The sequence below is a fragment of the Lepisosteus oculatus genome, chromosome 13, assembly GCF_040954835.1.
Source record: "Lepisosteus oculatus isolate fLepOcu1 chromosome 13, fLepOcu1.hap2, whole genome shotgun sequence".
Taxonomy (NCBI): domain Eukaryota; kingdom Metazoa; phylum Chordata; class Actinopteri; order Semionotiformes; family Lepisosteidae; genus Lepisosteus; species Lepisosteus oculatus.
In genome coordinates, this window is record NC_090708.1 from 1,019,069 (window position 1) to 1,041,444 (window position 22,376).

The following is a 22,376-nucleotide window of genomic DNA, read 5'->3' on the forward strand; positions in this document are numbered from 1 at the left end:
CAGTATATCACTGAGGGAAGTTCAGAAAAGTCTGGTGGGGGAATAGTTTTCTGCTCACAGCGTATTATTGTCACTTTTACCTCAATGGTACTTGCACTTGAAAAGCGATTCATTTTAGAAGAAGTACCCTACATTGCAGTATTTATGTAAATTAAACTTCATATTTGATTGAGCGTGTTTTACTTCTTCTTATTATTAAGTTTTATAAAACACAACTTATCATTTTAAAATAGGTGTACAATTTATGTTCATCCCCTGGTCTGGAATGCCAGACTGCACAGGCTCTTATCTCCTGCAGGGATGGTTCTGTGTTCCACTGGGCCACTGCTTCCGTTCCCTCTGCACAGATTTGAATCTGACAGCTCTTCAGGGTATCCGTGCCATTCCTGTAGTGTGAGGTTAACATCACATAACCTCCGCTGCATTCGGACCTGTCTGCCGTTCAGCTTAGTCTTCTCACAGCTGAAATCTCTGTCTAGCATGGAGAGCAGGGATATAAAGCCTAATAGAATAGGATGAGCTCCTGGGAGGTTTGACTTGTGGTGAATTCATGAGATAATATACTAAAAGGAATTTAGCACTTGCACTATCTTGAGATATTACTGTCTTTGTTAGGGAACTAAACCGTAATTCCCTGGATTTCTCTCCTGTCATCTTGCCATTTAAAGCAAAGCTTACCATCCTGAGAGACTAATACACCTCTCTTTCTGTAGACCTTGTGAAAGAAAAAGAAGGCCCGTTTTGTGTCTGCCATTTAAACCTTTGTGTAGAACACGCATAATATGATTGTGTCCTTGCTGCAGTCGTATTATTTGTGAGTTAAGAGCATTTGTTGTTTTTTCGGAAGTGTAGCAGACGCCAGCTTTCCCTGGTGTGGACAGCTGGCGGAGTCAGTGTCCAGCTCAGGGTCCTCCGCCACGGACTTGTGCCCGGGGAGGAGATGTCCGGCCGTACACCAGAAACCCCAGGAAAATCATTTCGGTCCACCAACCTCTTCCCGTGAGGTTCTTCCTTTGCTCCGCAAGCGCTTCTTCCGAACGTGCCCAGACTGGGACCGCGGGCGTTTCCGCTGCAGGATTGTTTCGATGGCATGACTGGCCACTGGACCGGAGATGGGATGAGGCCGTTGCAGGAATCGGAGAGGTCCTGCTGTTTCCTCGCGAGCTGCCCTCTCAGCTTCGTCCGCTGGAGTCTAGCGATTCCCCAGTTCCGCCCGCCCGAGTGTTACCACCGTGGAAGTGCTCCTGGGCTCCTCAGGGTGCGATCGTGGCCACAGCAGATATTTCCTCTGGGCAGCAGCATCCCTTGCCTCCTGTGCTTTAGTACACTTATTCTGTCTGAGCCACCGCCTGCCACAAGAAGCCTCCCATTAGCGCAGGGGGCTAGGCACTCGACCCCTCGGTCTTCCGCTTTTGCACACTCGCGAGTTTTACCACCCTTAGGATTCCTCACTCACAGGAAGAGCCATTTTAATATGTATATGAGTAAACCATCCACTGCCACCTGGGCCGTATTAAGATCAAAGTCAGGTGGGAACATGCATAGGTACATTATGTTTTTATTTGAAATGCATTACCCGCCTTGCTCAGCCAATATCTGAAATCTAAATTGAAAATCACCCCCAACAGGATTTAATTTAAAAGCTTTGAAGGTATTTATACAGTATGAGTCCACCTGGAATCACACCAGACTGGGTAGCTGGACCACAAGGGGTATTATTTATGCAGCTCCTGTTGGTTTATAGATAAGGACCACCGCAGTTTAAAGACGGCAGCTTTAGAACTGTTAACCTTTCGACACACAGTAGGCAGAGGAGTGTAATAAATATGCTAACATAATTAAAATAATAGCCTGGTTAGATGCTCTTCCTCTGCCACCAAATTTACGGTGATAATAGGGTTCAGTTCATCAAAGACACAAGTGTCTAGGCTACCATGATGAAGATGATTATTATGTTATTTTAGATAACATCATGCATGCAAAGTGATGTCTTTGTTAACCACCACTAATAAACAAGAAACTTTGCTGTTTTTTTAAAGTGAATTGAGGTACTGTATTTAAAGTCTTCATTTTCCTGATTGGCAGTAAAGTGTTTTATCGGTTCGTTGGGAGACATGAGGCGGAGAAAATGAAGGAGGAATAAGGGATGTTTAGGGCTGGAACCCTGTTCCTTTAACTCGACAAGCTGGGTGAGCAGAGTGGCCTTGTTTCGTCGACAAACTTTCTTTTGTCCAGTGTTGCACATGGAGTTGTGTTTTGAACCCTGTGGGGTTTAGACAAGGATTAACACAAGAGGTTTCTCTCTGCTTAACCTGTCTCCACTGCATCCTCTCTGACATTAACTTAATAACCTTTTAAATGTTGTCATCTGATAATATGAGAATCAGAGAAATTTATAGCTTATAGTCACCCATTCACCAATGTTTTGTTTACTGTTTTCCAAAACATTGTATTTTGTACTGAATTTAACATTACATGTGGAAGAAGTTAGTGAATATCTAGTCATCCATGCATTACCTGAATGAGAGGGTGTTACTGCAGGGAAACAATTCAGTGGCACTAATTGACCAGGAAAGGGAAGCATGTCCAGGGGAGGTGGGAGTGATCCAGTGTGTACGCAGGAGGAGCACGCAAACTCCACACAATCCAGAGTTTAACCCAGGACCCAAGAGCTGTGAGGCTGCAGTGCTAACCTCCACAGTACCGCACTGTCACACATCGGACTATTGAGTTAATAATGTACAAGCATGGCCACATGAATTTAACTCATCAGAGTGGGAACTGTGCTTCTAGCCCCCCTCCCTCTTCAGAGCCTCAGCTGGGTGCAAAAGCAGCATGGAGGCACCTGGAGAACAGCAGAGATGTTCTTGGAAACCTGATTGGCAGCCCAGATGAAGGAAAGCCTGTCCTCCCCCGCTGTGATCCAAACCACGGGGCTCAGGGCTCAAGATTGAGGAGTCGGGAGTTCAGGGTTCAAGGTTCAGGGTTCAGGGTCAGGACTTGGAGGTCAGGGCTCAGGGCTCAGGCAGGGCTCAGGGCTCATGGCTCAGGTTGGACTTGGAATCCAATTTTCATGTGATTTGTGATGAGCACATAACATGTACAGTAGATAGCATAATGTCACCAGTGTTACATGCAAATAATTGTAGTATCATACCCCTGGGTTTGCTAGGTGCCTTTATGTACAAGGCTTTTGTTTTATTTTGTTACCACATGAAATTTTTTGCAAAATATTTTTCTTTCAACAGTCCCGGTGTACGTATTGTACCTAGCCCAAATACAAAGATCGCGGTTTGCAGTTTTCTCCATTTTCCCTTTAGAAAGACAGAGTCTCTTGTTTTGTTTTGTTTTTGTGGTAAGCATTTTCATCATTTTAATTTGTTTTCATTTTACTTGCCAGAGGAACTGTTTGCGGTGTAGCTGCTGTGTTTAAAAGCTCCTGTTAGACTCAGCAGAAAAGCAGAAAAGTGTGCCTGTTAACAGAGAAATAACTTTCGCAATACTTTGTCACACAGCTCAAAATGTAATTGCTGTCATGGAAATGAGTTTAAAATTTACCCATTGAGGCTCAGATTTGAATAGAATTTTATCATTGTATTTCCACAGTGCCCCTCATAAATGAAAATCATTACAACAGGACTTATTGCAGTTCATCTCCCGTTCAGCAGATACAGAGGTTAACAGAGGCAGCATCACTTACATACTTGCTAACCCTCGCTAATCACTGGAGACAGTCGCTTTGAGGTAAAGAGGTCCAGTTCATACTCTTCTCTTTGAGCTACAGTATCGTTTGTTTCTTACAAGTGGTACATTGACATTGCATTATACTCAAGTACATATATGGTATGCAATGTGAATGAAAATGTTTTTAAAAGACACTAGTTTTAAGTTTTAAGACGTACTGTAAACCTTTGTTTTCATATTAGTTTTGACTGTTCATTAGCGCATCTGTTTGTTCATTGAAGTTGGATCAATGTGTAGTTGCTTCTCCCAGGAGTGGAGTGTGCTGTACCAGTGCTCTCAGAATTAGCTTTTGGTTTTGTGTTCTATTCCTTATCATACTTTATTATTGCTATCGAGTCTGTTTTGTGCCCTAACAGGTGAAAGCTTTAATGCCACTTTAATGTCAATCCACTAGCAAACAGGACACAGTCCTATTACTTGAAACTGTGGTTTGTGCACGTTTATTCACACAGAGCTGTATGGAAGTCAAGATATTCCAAGACAAGAGCTGATGTTCCACAAATGCTGGGTCAAATCACTTAACAAAAAATAAGTATCATGGTTCAGAGTGTGCGTCTTTAAGTGTCAAGGAAAAGAACAGCCAATTAACACAAACTGAAACTTGTAGCAAAGTGTATAGTCTATAAACATCTTCAAGAAAGTAGCAAAACAGATATTGTTTTTTTAATTTTTTGCTGAACAGATACTGATATGTCCTTTATTTCTTTTGAGAAGTGTCAGATAATGTACTGCATTTAATTTGTGTATAAAACATATGTTTTCTATTAATAGATACAGTCCAGATATTGCAATACGTATCTCCATTCCCAGAGCATATGTTTTTTTAAAAAAGCATTCTAATTGTATATTCCAAATAATTGCAAGGATTCTAACTAGAGACCTTCAATATTAACACATGACAAATAAGCAATACTTTGACATTGCACTGCAGTAGGAGTTTATGGAGGGCTTTTTCAAGGCTGAACTGTTCTTAATAGAATGAATCTTTGTGTTTTATAGGAACACACAACAGCAGATAGGAAAGAAAATGCTGGAATTTTATAGTGGTCATGGTCGTTGCTAGGGAACAGTTTTGTAGCAGCCAATTAAAATGAGGCAGATGTGATCATGGGATTCTGTGGTGCAATTCAGTATATGAAGACTGTCAGAATGAAATTATATCACATCACATTAATCCAACAAGTATTAATGGTAGTTATTTAATTGTATTTTACTATTGATATAATAGTAACAGCAAATACAGTGATTTTATTAGAAAGAGAAAAATAGTTTTTAAGGATTGTTTTGTAGGACTATGATCTATTGAACAAAAATTATTATTTGACTGTGGCTGCTCTTAATATTACAACTTTTATATGCTAATTACATGATTAAGAAAAGGTATTGTCACTATGAATAGAACTATAATCTACTCAGTTTATATTAAATACAGAGTTGTCTTGAAGACCTTTTCAAGTAGTGCTGTGACCTGAGCTACAACACAAATAATAAATGGTGAAGGATCATAATATTTTCTTCTAGAATTGCTCCCCATGATAAATTGATTGTGTGGGATTGTGTTTTCTAGGAATGAAACCGACTGAGGCAATTAACTCAAAAACAGCTGTGAGACTCTGTGTTGAAACCAATTTACCCGGTAAGAGAGAAACAAGTTTCTGACACATCACTCCTGTTTTCAGGTGGTGCATGTTGGCCCTTATTAAATGCAAAAAAACCATTTTCAATTATAATAGTAATTTTCATTTGATTGCATAATTGGAATAAACTGAAACTAATGCACAACAATATCAATGCATAAACACTCCCTGATTAATTATTTTCAGATACTCCTATACAATTAAAGACAGATTAAATCAAAACCCCTGCACAATATAAAGAGTTTCTCCCATAGCACAGTAACTTTCCATTTAATACTGGCCTGAATCCTTAGAATCTTTGCATGCAGTTCTCTATGTGTCTCTCTATGTCTATAGAAAGGTGGTTTTCTCTAATATGAGCAGCATTAGTAAATGTTTTTTTTTAAGAATATGAATTTGTACAGTTTGCTAAGTCTGATTTACAATTGTGTCAAAACACCGTAAGACATCAGAACCTAAGAAGTGTATTTTAAACTGAATTTGCACACCTTTCGATCAAGTATTTAGGCAGGCCTTTCCGATGGGATAAATATGTGCCGTGTTAAGTCCCTGCTTTTGACAGTCTCATTACCACACATTTTAATAGCTTAGTTTTGTGTTGATTCATGGCTTACAACTCCTTGAGATCAAATGAAACGGGCTACCAAATATTAATCACTAATGCAGTCCCCTGAAAAATTTAATTTCAGTATTAATTTAAAAGCTTCAGACTAAAAGACCCACATTGTTGATATCTTATTCAGTGTATAATCTGATGCAGGTTATATTCATTGTTTGAAAGAGATGCTTTTTATTTTTTATAAAGGAAGTGCCTAGTCAAGTGTGATTGCTAAGACCTTTAGTTTATTAAGACCTGCCTTTGAAATGTTAATGAATTTGCAAGCTTCAGCCTTTTCTATTTTCTTTTCCATTTTGCCTTAAAATATAATATTACATGTCTTTAATACACCAAACCTGTGAGCTTCCTTTATTGATTGTCTGGTATTTGAAGCTTAAGGGCTTCTGGTTGTAAGTTGTTCTCTGGAGGCTGTTTAATGGAAATGCATTACTAAGAATCACAAGCTGTTTCTTCATGATTGATAGTGTTGCTTACAATTTACAAGTCACTGTCCAGAGATAACACCCTGGATTGATGAAGTGCGGCAGATCTCCTGCTCTCCAAAGTGAAAATGAGGAGAAATGTTTATTGCTTAAGTCAACCAATTTAAATGAAATACAGAACGGAGTATGTTAGTTTTTTTAAAGTCCATTTGTGGAGATCGATCTCAACAGAATGTTCAGATCTAATTATTCTATTATTATTACATTTTTCTAAAATCTGATGCCACAGAAACCCCCCTCCCCTGCCCCCTTTGTGCTGCCCTGAGTACACACTGCTGAGTGTCTGAGCCCTAGCAGAACTCTGGGAAGGGGCTGTGTGGCACCCATGTGCCAGAGTTGTTGAATGTGTATTCTAAACGTCATTAGAGACCCAGAGATCTTCACATACAGTATCTGTATCTCTGACCATCCCATCCATGACAGTGATCTACCTTCTGGAAAACCTCATTGTTAAAATGAGTAAGCTGGATCTTACATGGTTGGTTGGTTGATTACTTTTATAGCTACAGTATCTGACAAATGACCGCATCGCAGTGCCAGGAATAGAAGTTGAACCAGGAGCATCAGAGTAGGTTGAACTGTTATCTAATACACATTAATGGCCCATGCATTAAAATTAAAATTTTTGTATGTTAAACTGAAAATTAAATATTGAGAATTGTTAATAATTAACCTCAAAACATCTGGGTTTCAGAAAGCAGCTCTAATACTTGTATCTGCTCACGACTGTGGGTTATTGTGGTAAGTGGACACATTTTCAGTAGAAACAGACACTTGCTCGCCCCTGTTCTGAGAAGTGTGGTTTCATTAGAAGCCCGAAGAGTGTGTGATACTTGTAATGCACTATTGGCTTTGGAAATCTGGAAAATCCTTTAAATTAGCTAACCTTTTTTCTGCTGCTACTTCATGGTCTGCAGTTCTCCCCTGATGGAGTTGTGTGATAAACAGAGGATTATCACAAGTTTGTTTATCTTTTAAAGAATTATATTTTCTATGTCGCTATGTGAGATGTAAATAAAAGTACCTTATTTCAGTGATGTTTCAATAAAAACCTGTTGAAACAGGCAGGTCTACTGCTGACATAAGCTTACAGATGCCTGTATTTCACATTGTTTTTAGTCTTCCAAAAGACTTTAATGGATCAACATAAGACTTGCAACTGTTTATTTTCTTGCGTGTTCCAAGATGAACAAAAAATATTTCCTAGGCCAGCAGAGGCTTGGGGAAAGCTTTTCATTGCTTATTTGATAGGTTTGTGATCGTGAGAGCTGTTAAATAATTTCTGAGTGAAGCAGATTGTGGCGTGCTCTTCACCATCATCTATTCTGATGGAATGCTTTTTGAACGTCAATTAATGTATGCTTCACTGTTTGCCAAATTTAGGGGTAACAAAAGTGATACAGTGCATAAATATTGAATATTCCTACCCAAAAGGGAAAAAAAGAAGATATATCCTTTCTATATGTGCACTTTCTGTGTGTGCAAAACAACAGAAATGTTGTCAGCTTTCCTTTGATGCTGGTAAGGGTGTAAAATACATGTTTATTTAAATAAGATAATATTGACTGACACCGTCTGAACCATTCTGGGGCAGGAGAATAAAACTGCTTTCGGTGGCCAGGGAACTCTGCCCAGGCCCTGTGGAGCAGGGGAATGAGCTGCAGTGTTATGTGGGCCTCCTGAAAGAATTCCGCCCCGCTTCTGATCACCAACCTGGTACCCTGTCTCTTTCAGTTCCCGGGGAGACTCATTATAAAGCTCAGACTGCAGGAAGTAATTAATGCAGAAGGTTTTGATATTGGTTTTGATGCACCAGAGACGGCCAATCGGCCCACTGGTGCGTGAAGACAAAGCTGTGAGTTGAGGATAGAAAGGAGGGCCTGGAGAGCCTGAGTGCTGCCTCCGCTTCTAAAACCCTGCGCAGAGTGCGGATGACAGCCAGCGTGCTTAGCTGCTGTCTTCAAGAAACTGCAGGCTCTTTGAGATACTACTTTTATAGGCAATGTATAAAAATAAAGTTTATTATGGTTAGATTACAATCTGTCTGTCTATGTGCTCGTCAGTCTGTGTACCTTTTTATCTATCTGTCTTCCTGCCTGTTTATGTACCTGTTAGCTGGCTGTATACCTGTCTATCGTCCTGTCTGTCTGTCTACCTGTTTATTTGCCTTTTTACTGTTTTTCTTTATTGATACAAACCTGGATGGTGACGTAAATGAAGACAATCTTCCCTACTCAGTGAAAGTCTGTTACTGCGCTGTTTTATTAAAGAAGCCTTTCTTTAATAAGACACAATATATACTTGTGTCCGGGAAAGCAACACACAAAAAGCCAGAAATGTGTAATAAAAATGTATAATACAGCTCATAAATACATGTGTTGGAAGTGATTATGTTATTTGGTATTAATTTTCACCCATTTATGACTGTAAGAAAATGAATATTCTAAAACATATTACGCAATAAAAACGTAATTAGTATCTCTCAGAAATATGGGCTTAATTGGCTTAAGACTGAGCAGTATTCCAAGAACAGTAAGTGTATTGCAGTGTATAATTAAAAAATACATAAAAAAGAATGAAAATCTCCTGGAAAGCAACTCCAGATTGACACATTGTTTCCAGACGTCTTTTCATGTTCCAGGAATCTTTCTCCTACATGCGTGAAGCCTTGATTCAGAACTGGAAAGAAATCAGAGCAATACACTTTGTTTACAGACTCATCTGCAATTGCTTTAAGAATTTCTGTTGTCTGGAAGCCGAGGTGATTTTTATCATCTTTGAATACACATTTCCACTTTGCCAGTTATATTTTATTTAAGATAATAGAGCATACAAATAATTTTGGAACACCACAAAATGTCCTCTTTTCACGCAAACTATATTTGGGAAAACCGGAATGAATTTACCCAGCATTCCAGTATTTGGGATTGTTAAAATTGTTTCTTACAGAAAGACAGAGAAAAGCACCTGAATATTCCTGTGTATTCTGTCTATAGCCAGAGTACGTTACAAATTTGAGGACATTGTTTTAAAGTATTAGTGAAATTAGTTTTAAGGTTTTACAGTCTTACCCTACAGTTATTCTAGAATTTCCTGGGAAGATGTTTTGAGTTATTAGAATATGATATTGTGCTCAGTCACCCACTTCTCAGATAGCATGAAGTGGTGAAAATCAATGGACTAGTGCTGTATTGTTTGTTTGTGCCAGGGAGTAAAATGACAATTTTGTGATGATGACCAACATTGCTTTTCCATATGAGGGTGAGACTTTACAGTATTTTAATGTGATATATGGTATGAAATTGATGGCACAGATGGAACGTCAAAAGTAAAATTAGACAACTCGTTACAGGTGGATCTCCTCTGCCCAGTAAGTCAACACTACAAAGCAATGAGGTATTTCAGCAATATGCACCCCGAACTCTAACCCCCCCCCTACCCCACTCCCCCCCCCCTTAAAGACGTGCAGCTCGTGTGATGCAGTTGGATCTGACCTCAAGCTGCAATTATATGCTTCCTTGTAAGCCTTTCTCTTCAGATATTTTATAAAATATTAAAAAAGCTCTGTGTTAGAGGCTGAACTGAAATGAAAAGGAGACATATTATATATATATATTTCATAATTCTTGCTCGGTTCCTCTTGTCTTGCGCGTTTAAGACCGGAGATGGTGCGAGGGGCTGCAGGAGCTGAAAGGGCCTATTAACTCCATATAGGCTGGAGCGCGAGGGACTGTCAATCACTTGGTCTGCCATTCTGCTGTTCTTTTAGAAATGAAAAAAAAAACAACAACTTTTTTATGTCAGTAGCTTGAACAGAAAATTCCCCATTCCCTTTGAAATGTGCAGTGTCTAAGAAAAACAGATCCTTTTTTCCCAGGCCCCATGATACCAGCAGATGTAGGCTCACTGACTCAAATAGGAACATCCAGTGCCCCTGGGGTGTATACTGTATGTTGGACCAGGTCAGAGATGGCTGGAGGCGGTAAATGATGAAGAATAATATTTGTCATCTGCTACTAAGCGTGGTACCCAGAGGATGCAGATGGGATAGTTGTATCAATTAATTGGTTTTGAAGTTGTACTGATGAGCTTTTTTGTTCTTCCTATTTGATACACTATCATAATGAAACAATATTTCTGTGCTTTTTCTCTTTGGTGCCCACAGGGACACTACACTGTACAGTAGCTCACATTATTAAATCCAATGATTTTCCCTACTTTCTCCTCCTCAAGGTCAATGTTCTCCTTATATCACTACTTCTGGTCATACTTTAACAGTGACCTTGAGCATCTATTACATTATTAATTTGACCAAAAATCACCAAATGTTTGTAATACTTCGTCATGCAAATGTCCAACTAGAAACCTGTTAGCAGTTTTGAATGCTTACAAGCACATCCCAGTTTGTTATGTTTCATGATGGCCTGAAGTGAACAGAACACTCAATTACACTTAAATTAGACTCACACTTCACCGATTGTTCTTGGAATGGTATTGATTTGTTAGACATACCGTATGGAATTGCTGGGAATGTTGGATTTCCCTAGCAATATCGTTGCTTAGAAGTCTAAAAAGTTCTCAATAACAAAATATTACAGAACCCAAAACGTGCTTCAATACAAGTTTTTATTTCCCATATACCTATTTAAAGATTGTTTGCAGACAAATTGCATTGAACAATCATTGGAGATCTTAACGGAATCCTTCTGATTTTCAGCCTATACAGTACGTTGAAAATTTGAATTAGATAAGAACGATGAAATTCACCTTACATCTTATGTTAGGTTCTACTGTAAAATTACAAGAGCATATTAATCAATGGCATATCAAACATACACATATCTAAAGTGATCTGAACCATAAATAAGCCTCAAGGCAAATATAGGTGTCTTTTGGCCACAATGATGCAACATTATCATGTCAGGTCATGAGAGCTCCTGGCCTGATCCCAGCAGGTGCAGACACCAGCAGAGTCACAATAGGAGGTGCAGCTCAGTTTTCTTAGACTACTTCCAAAACCAACACAATGATTCGGTCTCCTGCTCACTTTATTTGTGTTTATAGCCACAGATGTTGCCATTTATTTACAGTACGTACATGCTCTTTCCTGTAGGATTTGCTGTCAACTCATTCTTGGTTGGTGATCGGATATTACTTTTCGAATTGTGGTCAACCTTACATCAAGACGTTCCGAGTGCCTTTGTCTTATGTTCGTGAGTTTTTTAAACAACCACAGACCCAAAACAAAAACATTCCCGGGAAGGCCTGTCTCTTCTTTTTAAAAAACAAAAAACAGTTGCGCTGTATTAACAATCTCCCGTGTATTTTTCAAGCTGTAATCCAGAGGAAGCAAAAAATCTGAAAATATAGTGCATGAAAGATTGGCAATGAAATATATATATATTTTTTTATATTGATGCCTACATAATTTATCCCTAGGTGCATGCTTTTCTTCTGCATTATCATAACTGGCTAGACAACTTGCAGTAAAATTCATTCTTCTTGGATTCTTGGGTTCAGTCATCATCATATGAAACGTGCAAGTTTTAGCTAGACACTTTGTTTTGTTGAAACTGACTGTGTGAAAAGGTTATGGAGTCCCCAGGGACATTAACCTGCATTTCAAGAGATACAGCAGAGCTCAGCTCGTGAGCACGTCTGTGCATTGGCGGAGTGGAGACTTTATTCTGATGGCCTGCCTACAAGCTCACTTCATTTGGCAGGTTTGCATTCTGGTTCCAGCAGCAGGCTTTAGAGTGGAAAACTGAAAATAATCCTGCCATGACATTTAATTTTTAATGAGCTCAGCAATTTGAGGCAATACTTTAACACATCTCTCGTGTAGCTGTTTTTAAACCTGTAATGTTGTTGCAGTTTTTTGCATTATTTATACAGTTTATTATAACCATCGTGTTGACTACTGTCCTATTCAAACCGCTTCTGCTTATTTTGGTACTTATCTGACACAAGAACAAAACCATGATCATAGCTAGCCTTGGTAATGTGCTGAGGTAGCTCTGACAGGACTTGGCATGAATATTCAAGGTGTCAAATGAGCAGGATCCAGTTTTTGTGTGAGCTGCATTTATGTTAACAATGTTGTGTTCTTGATACAGATTGAAAGACTCCTAAGTGAAAAATGTATATTATGTAAAAACCTAGAATTTTGCATGGGTGTGTGAAAATTAATTCATTGTTTGACCTCTAGAATAAATGAATAGTAATAAATGGTACTCTAGTGAAAACAGTACAGCATATTTTGAAATTGGAGAAGGAAAGCTGTTTTTGGCATTATTGTGTACAGAAGTTTTAACATTTCATCCACACATGAAATGGTCAGTTAAACACAGAGAAAGTGTGAATGTGATAGTTTCCCTAAATATGTGCGGTGTGAATTTGAAAACAAAAGCACATTTTAGCACATGTTAAGCACAATGTTAACAGCCTGCATTATTTCTAGACGGTTTGCTGCTTTTTCAAACAGAATTGATATGAGAAGGAATCATCACTGGAGTTGAACTCGGTATGTTGTTTGTTGTGAAAACCCTTAGTCATGTGATAATGACGACAACAGACCAGTCACCGGCGATTCCCGCACTCAGACACATTCATTGCCATGTGCAATTTTTATGTCAAGAGACGTCTGAGTGTGATGTGTGTGACAGGAAATAACCTACACAGCCCTTAAACGCAATACAAAATTGACACATGAACCGTGATCAACTTACTGCTGGAAGTGCTTAGTGCTTGTGTGCTCTCCTGTCATTCAGGGCGCCGATCAAGGACATGGGCCGTCACCTAGTACTAAAATAATGATATCTGGGAACGTATGGTCCACCCACACATTGATACATTGCTGAACGTTTAGTCAGCCATCTGGTGGCTCCTGTGAACCTAAACTTTGTTTAAACGGTTCCCACCTTAGGGACGGGTCATCATGGGATCCAGCGAGTCTGAACATGACCTGCCGAGCACCGCAGTGGCAGCACAAGTGCCGATTCTCGACTTGGGCAGATACGTGCAGTATCAACACCAACCGACCTGTTTGCTGTTTTGAGTTGCTTTTTCGCAAATGAGCAAGAAGGTTCTGGCCAAATATTGTCGGAGGATAGGTCTTTACAGATAGCAGGGTTGTCTGCTGTCCGGGGTGGGCACTGGACTGTCAGTGTGCGGAGCCCACGAGTGACCGGGACTGAATCCCAGCGGAGCGCTGACACACTGACTAGTCGAGCCATTTGCGGTTTCTGTTTGGAACCTGATTTTTAATTTCCGAGTCGTCGTAACATTGTCTGAGAGTTGATGATTTCTGTCATTCACAGAAATGTAATCCCACCTAACAAAATAAAACAACTCTCCCCCTCTCACTATGTACTGAGTAAAAACTTTAACACCAATGATAATATTTAAAACTTTATGATATACTGCTCGGTAGCCTTAAAACATTTTTTTTCATTTTGCCTGAAATAAATGAATACTGTAAATCATGCAGAACCCTCTGGTATTACTTCAAGAATTTCCGTATTGATATTGTACAGTGTCCTGTATTTCACCTTCCTGGAAAATAAAAATTCTGAGTGCCGACACACTCCTGCCTGAGACAGCTGTTGCCATTGCTTTAGGTAGAATGCGAAACAGTCATCATTTCAAACATTAAAATTATTGACAAACGTATCAGTAACTGAGGAGGGCTGGGCTGTGTAGTGGCAGAGGAGTAGCATAATTTGTCTCATAGCAACATACACGAAGCAGGAATATAAATTTCTGTCAGAGCTGGTGACTCTGAATTGAACCTTTTCAGTATTGTAAATCATACCCTGTCATATCGGCTGAGCCGGTCACTGTGAAACGCCAAATATTTATTTGGATAATCTCAAGGTTCTGTAAACCTACAAGGAAAAGTTCAATAAACCCGGAATATTCTGACATGTATTTATTTCTAAACGTAGCAGAACAGAGCATGCCTGCTGTTTCACAGTCAGACAATTGCATTGTTCTGGGCTGACAGTGACGTGCAGTAAAATCGTGCAAGACTGGAGCTTTGACATGCATTCCTGTTTTGTTTTGACACCCCAGATGTCTTTGTTGTGTTCAGCCATTTGTTTTCAAGTAGACAGTATTTTGGAAGCACGAAGCTACTGAAACCTGAGCACAAATGTTTTGACACATTTTTTTGACTTGCAATCTTATTTTTATCATATAACAGCAGCCTGCACTCCAGTTAATCAATTAGATTAGCAAACGAAAGGAAGCCATTCGGCACGTATGACCTGTAGCTTTGTAGTTTTTTTATTTTATGGATAATTAATAATAATAATTGCTTACACTTATATAGCGCTTTTCTGGACACTCCACTCAAAGCGCTTTACAGGTAATGGGGATCCCCTCCACCACCACCAGTGTGCAGCATCCACCTGTCATGCAGCTGCTTCTTGAAAGAAGTCAGGCTTCAGACTTCAACACCATGACTGGACACCTTGTTTCCTACTCCCACAACCCTTTGTGCCGACAAGTACCTCCTATACTCAAACATAAATGCACAAGCACTTGCAGCAGAGTCATACTGCCCTGACCACTATGATGCTCTCACTATCACATACAGTAGCTTCACGTTTATGCTGCAATGCTGGGTGCCAGTGGTATATGTGTGTTATGATGGGAAAATGAAATGACTAAGCAGCATGACAAAGCACAATGCGCATAGTGTGCAAGGCCATTTCCAGGTTTGCATTAGAGTTCAGAGGATTTCTGTGGACAGCAAGAGCCTGAAAGCTGTGCTGGAATCATCCCACTCCTGCACTGCTGGGTAGGCTGATAACCCTCAGTTTTTCTTTGTTCAGATGCTGATGGCAGATTTGCCATTATGATAATAAATCCCAAGCTGTGTTTTATGTATTTTCTTGTCCTTATTTGAATAATCCATGTCATTATTTTAAATTGTGCTTTAGTTTTAACACAACATGCAAGTGATTCAATAAATCCTGTTGTGCTTTGCACTGTGTTCTCCTTCAGAACACTCAATGTTAAATACAAAGGGGGGTGGTCTCTTTAAGTTCTCCCTTTGCAAGCCTTGCAGTTTTTTATTTCTCTGCATTTACAGATTGTGGTCCATTGTAATATTGACTTATTAGTGCCACCTACAGTACTGAATCCATTGTCCCAAAATGTGCGGTGTTGCTTGGTGAAAGCAAGCTTGAATTGATATAAAAGGGAAAAGAAAAGCATTTGGAAAAAGGTATCCTTGGTGGTGTGGGCCTGTCCCCTCGCTCTAACTAGGCCACATGTGTTAAATATTAGAAAAGAACAGTTGCTATCCATGGCTTTTTTCTGGAAAAGGTGAGAGAAAGAAACTGTCTAAAAAGGTGCAGTAGTTGTGTAAGTGCTGTGTAGCTGAGAAGTGAAACTGCAGAACATTTTGCTTCTCCTCTTCCGTCTGTTTTCCCCCTGCCAGGTCTTCAGCCTGATCCTTCTGCTCACATGAATTCACTTGTGTTCCTGCTTTCACTGGAGTACAAGTGTCTTAAATGTACATCAGTAGGAGGCTCTCAGTTCCTATTGATTTGTTTCGAAATGAATGCATATTAGGCTGTGAGTGTTTGTGTAAAGGGTAGAGATGACATTATTATCAGTGAGATCTCAGCGCTAAGAAGCAGCTAGTGTGTTGGTGCCAAGACCCTGTCACTTGGAAGCAGTGTGCTGTAACTGGAGACCAGGACAGGGTCCTCTTCACTTCCCTAAAAGAATCCCGCCTGGGACTGAACAATCCCATGGAACAATAGCCCGTTTTCACATTTCCTTTCCCGCTGCTGTGTGGATTGGTCTGTTGCCAAATGAAAAGTGTATGCGCTCAGTCTGATCTGATCGATAAAATGGAACATTATCCTTCCCTGAGTATATTGTTAGAGCTGCCGTTCACTTGTATCCCAAATGAAAATGAAAACATCACATCTTAGCTGCTGCTTTGATTCCATTTTCTGTTGCACCGATAGAGGCGGATACTGTATATCATCATCGGCTTTCATGAGCCCACTTTCATGATTCCCAGTGTTTCTCAGCCAGCTTACTCCCAGCATGCCTCTTGCTACTGTCCAGGAGTTCCTGTCCTGTGACTCACACACGATGTCCTTTTTCTTGTCAGGATTCATTCTTCTTGCAGCATCTCTTTTACATTGCCTTCTGGAAGTCTTCATTCTCGCATCTCTTTCCATCTCCTGGATATGAGTTCGAGGATGAAGCCTGCACTGTTCCTGTGGGTTGTCTTGGAGGTGTTCATTACTTGAAAAGAACACCTGCCTCTGGATCTCCTTGAGTAACTGCACATCTGTGCTCCCAGATCTCGCTGTCCATGTTCCTGCGCAGTATAGTGCAGCTGGGAAAGGATGTCTCTCATGACGTCCGAAATTAACAGTCATTTTTTAAATGTAAGAATTGCCTGTTTTTTTATTTTATACTCACCCGCTTTAGACTTGTTAGTTGCTCAAATCACATAGTAAATCCTGTTATCGGTTAACTGAAGACATGGCCATTGCGAAGACTAATAGACTAATGACTTCTGTACCACAGAAATCAAACTACTCTGAATGAGTGTAAATTACAGTACCAGTTTCCTAGCTTGTGTCCCAGGACGTATGACACTCAAGTCTTTGGCGAGAACATTTTCTTGTTTCTCCATGTTATCCTTGTAGCATTGGTCCTTTATAAAGCAATCTTGATTGATGGGCAACTCTCGTATAAATCTCAGAAAGCTCAGCTGGTGAAATTAGATTACCAGTTCTTAAACATATGAATGATGGATCTACTGTATGCGTATACATTTTGGTCTTAAAGCGCATATCTCCCAGGACCCTCCATGAGTACAGTGTAAAAGACGCATACAAAAGCAGTAAACAAAACTCATTTATTGATGCAGGCTTTATGATGTACAGTACAGATAAATCCAAAGTGTGTAGGTGTATCTACCAAGGAAACAAAGATAAAACCTTTTCCTGTGTTGTTTGCTCATTAATGTAGGGCTGTACAGAGAGAGGCAGCCCTATTCTGTGTGTCAGTATACTTTATCCCTCACCATTTAACCACATGGCAGGGAGATTTGTATTCTACAGATCAAAGGAATTTTGTTGCTTTAAATGTAGTCTAGACTCAAGTCCTGGAGGTGAAACTCCTTCATATTAGGATAGCACTCTAATCAACACCACTATGCTGGACCTGAAAATCAGCTTTGCAATTCATATTTTAGAAGCACAGGCGTCTCAAGGATGCCCTTGGGGTTTAAACTGTGGCTTAGTAAAACATCACTGAATCATTTGAAGTGTGCAATAAAAAAAAATTGGTTTATCTGACTATTGTGTTCATTTCTTGCCACGAAGGCCGACCTCTAGCTCCTAGCAAAGGGCTGTACTGAAAGCCCTGAAAAGGGTTTTGAGGTGAACAGTTACACGTCAGACTGCATTGTGCACAGTGGATCCTGAAAACCAATGTAACAAAACAAGTAAATTACCAGGACCAGCAAGAAAGGATCAATGCTTACTGTTCAGTCAGCTTTTGATGTTCTGTAACCACAGTAAACAGAAAACCCTGTTTTTTCTTGTGGTTTTCCTCTCTCGTTAGAAGGTAATGCTCAAGTAAAGCATGATCCTCTTACCTGAAGGCAAAGGGTTGGACACTGAACACATCTTCCAAAATGTATCACTGAACGTGCTGCTGCTTCAGTTCAGTTCACTTTATTGTCAGGTGCACAAGTGCAGTGAAATGCTTATTTGCATGTGTGCTCCAACACAAAGATATTAAAGGAATCACCAAAAACATAAACACAGAACAGCAGCTGCAACAACAACAAGTTAAATAACATAACAGTACAACTTAAAAAAACCTCAGTGTAAGCCAGTGGTAGGGGTAGAGTTCAGCAATCTGACAGCTTGTGCTTCTTCAGGACTTGTACAATTATATACAGTGCATTTGTATTTCTGTGTCCTGTCATGTGATTCTTTTTACATGATTTTCATTGCTTGCCATGGGTTTCTTCTGGGGACAGACAAGGAAGAAAGCTCTTCCTTTTGAGCCAAAGAGAGGTTGTTTTTGTTGGAAAGATTTGTTTCCAGCTCATGAAAAACAATTCCAAAGCAGAAGATCTGTCTAGAAAGCGTACAGCTGAAGGAAGAGGCCAGTCCCCACCGAAGGCATCATTAGAAAAATGACAGTGTTACAAAGTTGGCAATTAGTTTGTCCCCTCTCGCCTTTCTCCTGCTGGTCTGGCAGCAGGTGCTCTCCAGGTAGAAATTGCACCTCCTGAAGCCCCCGGAGCCTGAGTGCGGACCCAGGCAGTGAGTCACGGGCTGCGAGCTGTGGGGAGGGCTGCTGACTCTGATCCTGGAAGCTCGTCGCGATAAGGAGGGGGCTGCACGGACGTGCTTTCAGCTAACACGATTTGGCGTCCCTACGGTTAGACACGGAGCAGAATTTCTTTAAAAAGAGTAATGCGTTCAACGAGCAAATTGTTCTGACCTGGCAATAGGAAACACGTGCAAGTGTGGATGCAGTAAAGGCAGTGTCATTCCTCCATTAATAAAATGCATTTTTTTATTTGTGTTCCCCAACAAATGAAAAAATAAATAGGGAAAAGAACAGCTTACAAAAAGAACACTAAGAACAAAAATGGTGTGTTGTGCCAGAGAGGGTATTAATTAAGCCAATGATCACCTATTTAGTCACTTCATGCCATCTTGACTCTTGCCTGGGCCTCCTAAAACATGTTTTCCTTTTGCCGAAGAGACTCGTTTTTCCTAATGTTTTAAGCAAATGCGGCTTTGTTTGCTCTTTCCTCAATGTTTCTAAGAAGCTCTCTGCGGTCCTCAGTTGTCGATGGATTTTACCATGTAGCTATTGATCCGCTCCTAATTAAATGCATATTAGAGTGACAATAATGGAGCAGAAGAGCAGAGATGACAATATTATCACCTGGATCTTTACTCTGAAAGGGTTTTGAGTGCTGATGCCAAAGCACAGTGTTCCAGTAACGGATATGTGCTCGTATTAACAGTGGCTGCCTTTTTAAAATTCTCTGTGATGATGCACTGGCTGTGTTAAGAAAATACAGGAAATTAAATTCATTGAAATTCCCAGCTCACAGGAAAGGCTTTATTCAACTAACTTATCATTTTTACTACATTTTAATTATATACTGTATATATATAAAAAGACACACAAAAGTTACTTTTGTGCTCTGGTTCTTTGTGTGAGAGTGGGTAGTGATAAAACCTTTCTATTAAAAAACATGCCACTAAAGTACAGCACTGTATGTCTGAGGAACTCTGCAACTCTGCAGTGGGTATGGTTTGAGTGTGCCTCCCTTTTGCCTCTGATGATTTGTGAGGAATCGAACAGTCAGTGTGGACTACAGACCTGTTGTCACATTCGAGAAGCCCTCAGCTCTGTAGGGACCGAGCGCTGGTGCGCTGGGGGCTCCTGGGTCCTGGGTGCCACTTAGGGCTGCTGGGATCCTGCTCGTCCCTCCCAGAGACTTGCAAATCAGCCCGACCGGCTTCCTGCAGCGTTCTGCTCTGGGGGGAAGAGGGGTGGGGATGCTTCCAAGTATGCCCAGTACTCACCGTGGCATGACAGGGAAACAGACTGGTGGTGGGAACTTACTGGCCTCCTCTCCCCCTGACCTTCTCCGACTGGAGAACAGGCTGATGTTTGTACTGTGCGAGTAATTTAGGGGGGAAAAAAGCCACTTCTAGATGAGAATCAAGCTGTCATTTTCCTCTGAGTGAAAAGTGTAGTGGAGTGACAGTAATAAATGACTATTAAATGTTACAAAAGTACTTGGTTTTCTTTTGTGCGAAAAGCTGCTTTGTTCCTTTTTATTATAATCTGTGAGAATCATGTTCTACCTGTGACAGATTACAGAAGTGTCAGATAGCTCCCCTGAGATTTGCTCCAGGGTGTTAATTCAGTAAGTAAGAATAATGGCTAATTAAAATATAATCTGTTTAAAAAAATCAGCTAAGTGGTAATTTAAAAGAGGTGCCTCTGAAGTAATACATAAAAAAAGAGACACAGTGATTTCTTTTGAAAAAAAAAACATTTTTCATTTCTGCTTTAACTCCAGGTTTCTGCGGTAGAGTAGCTGGAAGGAGGAAGTGATGTCAGTTAATAGAAAAACAGGTTAGGTAAGTGCAGGTGAGTCAGGAGGACATATGGTAATTGTGCACATGAGAAAGCAGCTCTAGTGTTACACTTCGGCCGGAGAGACGGACCTGTTAGATAACTGATTCCCTTGTAAGTACAGTACTTTCTCGGAGGAAGGGGATTAAAAATGGGGGAGAAAGAAGGCTTTTATACAAATCCAGCTTTGCCAGGTAACTATCTGCATAGTTTGTCTTTATTTTTTTTTTGTTTCTGTCACAAACAGCACACCAGGCATTTCCTAATCTGCTTGAATGGGGCATACAGTATCTGTTGGGACTGCCTGCTCAAGTCTGGCCTCTGTCCTGCACATTGCTGTTGGTGGTTGAGTAGCTTTCTGGCAGCGACAAGTGTGAGGCAGGGTTCTTCCACTCCGTCTGTCACTCGCTGGTTTTCTGTTAGCTCAGTGACTGAGAAGGCTAGCGAAAGACCGCTGGCAGTTTGAGCCTCTCCTCAGGACAAAACAGCTCCAGGATGCATAAGCAGAAGCTCACTGCTCTTTTACTGAGTCATTGAAGTAAAGGCAGAAGATACGGCTTCAGTAGGGGCACGCTCACACTGAGAACGATTGATGCAGTGTCCTATCGAATGACAACTGGACTACAGCAAATCCAGTGCTAGTTTGTGCCTGGCATTTAGGGAATGAGCAAATTGCATTAAAATGATAATTACAATACAATTAGAATTTATCCTCTGTGCCTATTGTCTGAAACTATGTATACATAAAGTAGTTTTAATGTTATTTGAATTTATTGTGGTCTTTAGGGAGCAGCACAGAGTTACTCAGAGGCTGACATTTTATTATGAATATACTACAGTACATAAATCTGAAACGCATTAAACAAGAATTAACCTTAATTTGATAACCACCCCAATGAATACTCAACAGGATGTTTCACATTTCCATTTTCTTTCGCTCACCATACTGGGTGGGGGCGGTGCAATGTAGTTAGGAAATCTGTATACTCATGACTGGCGGTTGTGGGTTCGAGTCCCTGCTGCAGACACTGCTGTTGAACTTTGAGAGAGGCACATTATCCCAGTGGCTCCAGTGAATGGGCACCAGCGTGTGCTGAAGGCAGAGTGTGATATCCAGGTGGGGGTCGTGTACTCAGTACACATTCTGGCTTGATGAGCTTGAGTACAGACATAGCCTGTCTACAGTACCAACCCGAATACAGAAGATTTCTGTTGCTGGCATGACAAGGTCACAGACTCTGTGTCCCACCCACCTTCAAGATGGATTTTTCCTCTCTTCCCCTACCATATTTTTTAAAACAATTGGCATCTCAAGGGAATCACAGTTCAAATTTCTTCACTTGAGCAACTGTGACTTTGTACAGTATCTCAGTTAGAGATGTGTTCTAACAGGGCTCTCTGGTCTTGAAGGATACAACTGCAGTGTTTACCAGATCTGTAGTGTGAGCACTGAGTCTATTCTGAAAACATGCTGTGGCTTTATAGAATCAAACACTTCATTGTTTCTATATGAAAACACAACAGAGACCCCTCTACGTATACAGTAAGCATTCTAAAGAGTCTTATTTGTTTTGGATTGTGGACTTTATTTTGGCGGCTCTCCTACCTATCGTACAGTCTTAAGAGTTGGCATTCTACACAGCACATTAACACAACCAGCTGTCTGATACTATAGGTGGGACACGTGCAAGTTGGTCACTCCTTGGTCTTTATTTAGGATTCGGGTCACCTTGC

At 40.4% G+C, this 22,376-nt stretch overlaps 1 protein-coding gene across 6 annotated transcripts in view; it reads left to right on the forward strand.

The window, feature by feature from the left end:
- The window catches only part of LOC107079092 (inactive N-acetylated-alpha-linked acidic dipeptidase-like protein 2), a 295,727-nt gene that overhangs the window by 22,167 nt on the left and 251,184 nt on the right, over window positions 1-22,376 (forward strand). For 2 of the 6 annotated variants that reach the window (XM_015360872.2, XM_015360861.2), the window contains exon 3: window positions 5,312-5,380. The exons of 1 other annotated variant lie outside the window; for it this stretch is intronic. In XM_015360872.2, the coding sequence (XP_015216358.1) occupies window positions 5,314-5,380 (67 nt within the window). In that variant the 5' untranslated portion in view covers window positions 5,312-5,313. 3 more of the 6 variants (XM_015360862.2, XM_015360870.2, XM_015360866.2) reach the window with 3 other exon arrangements.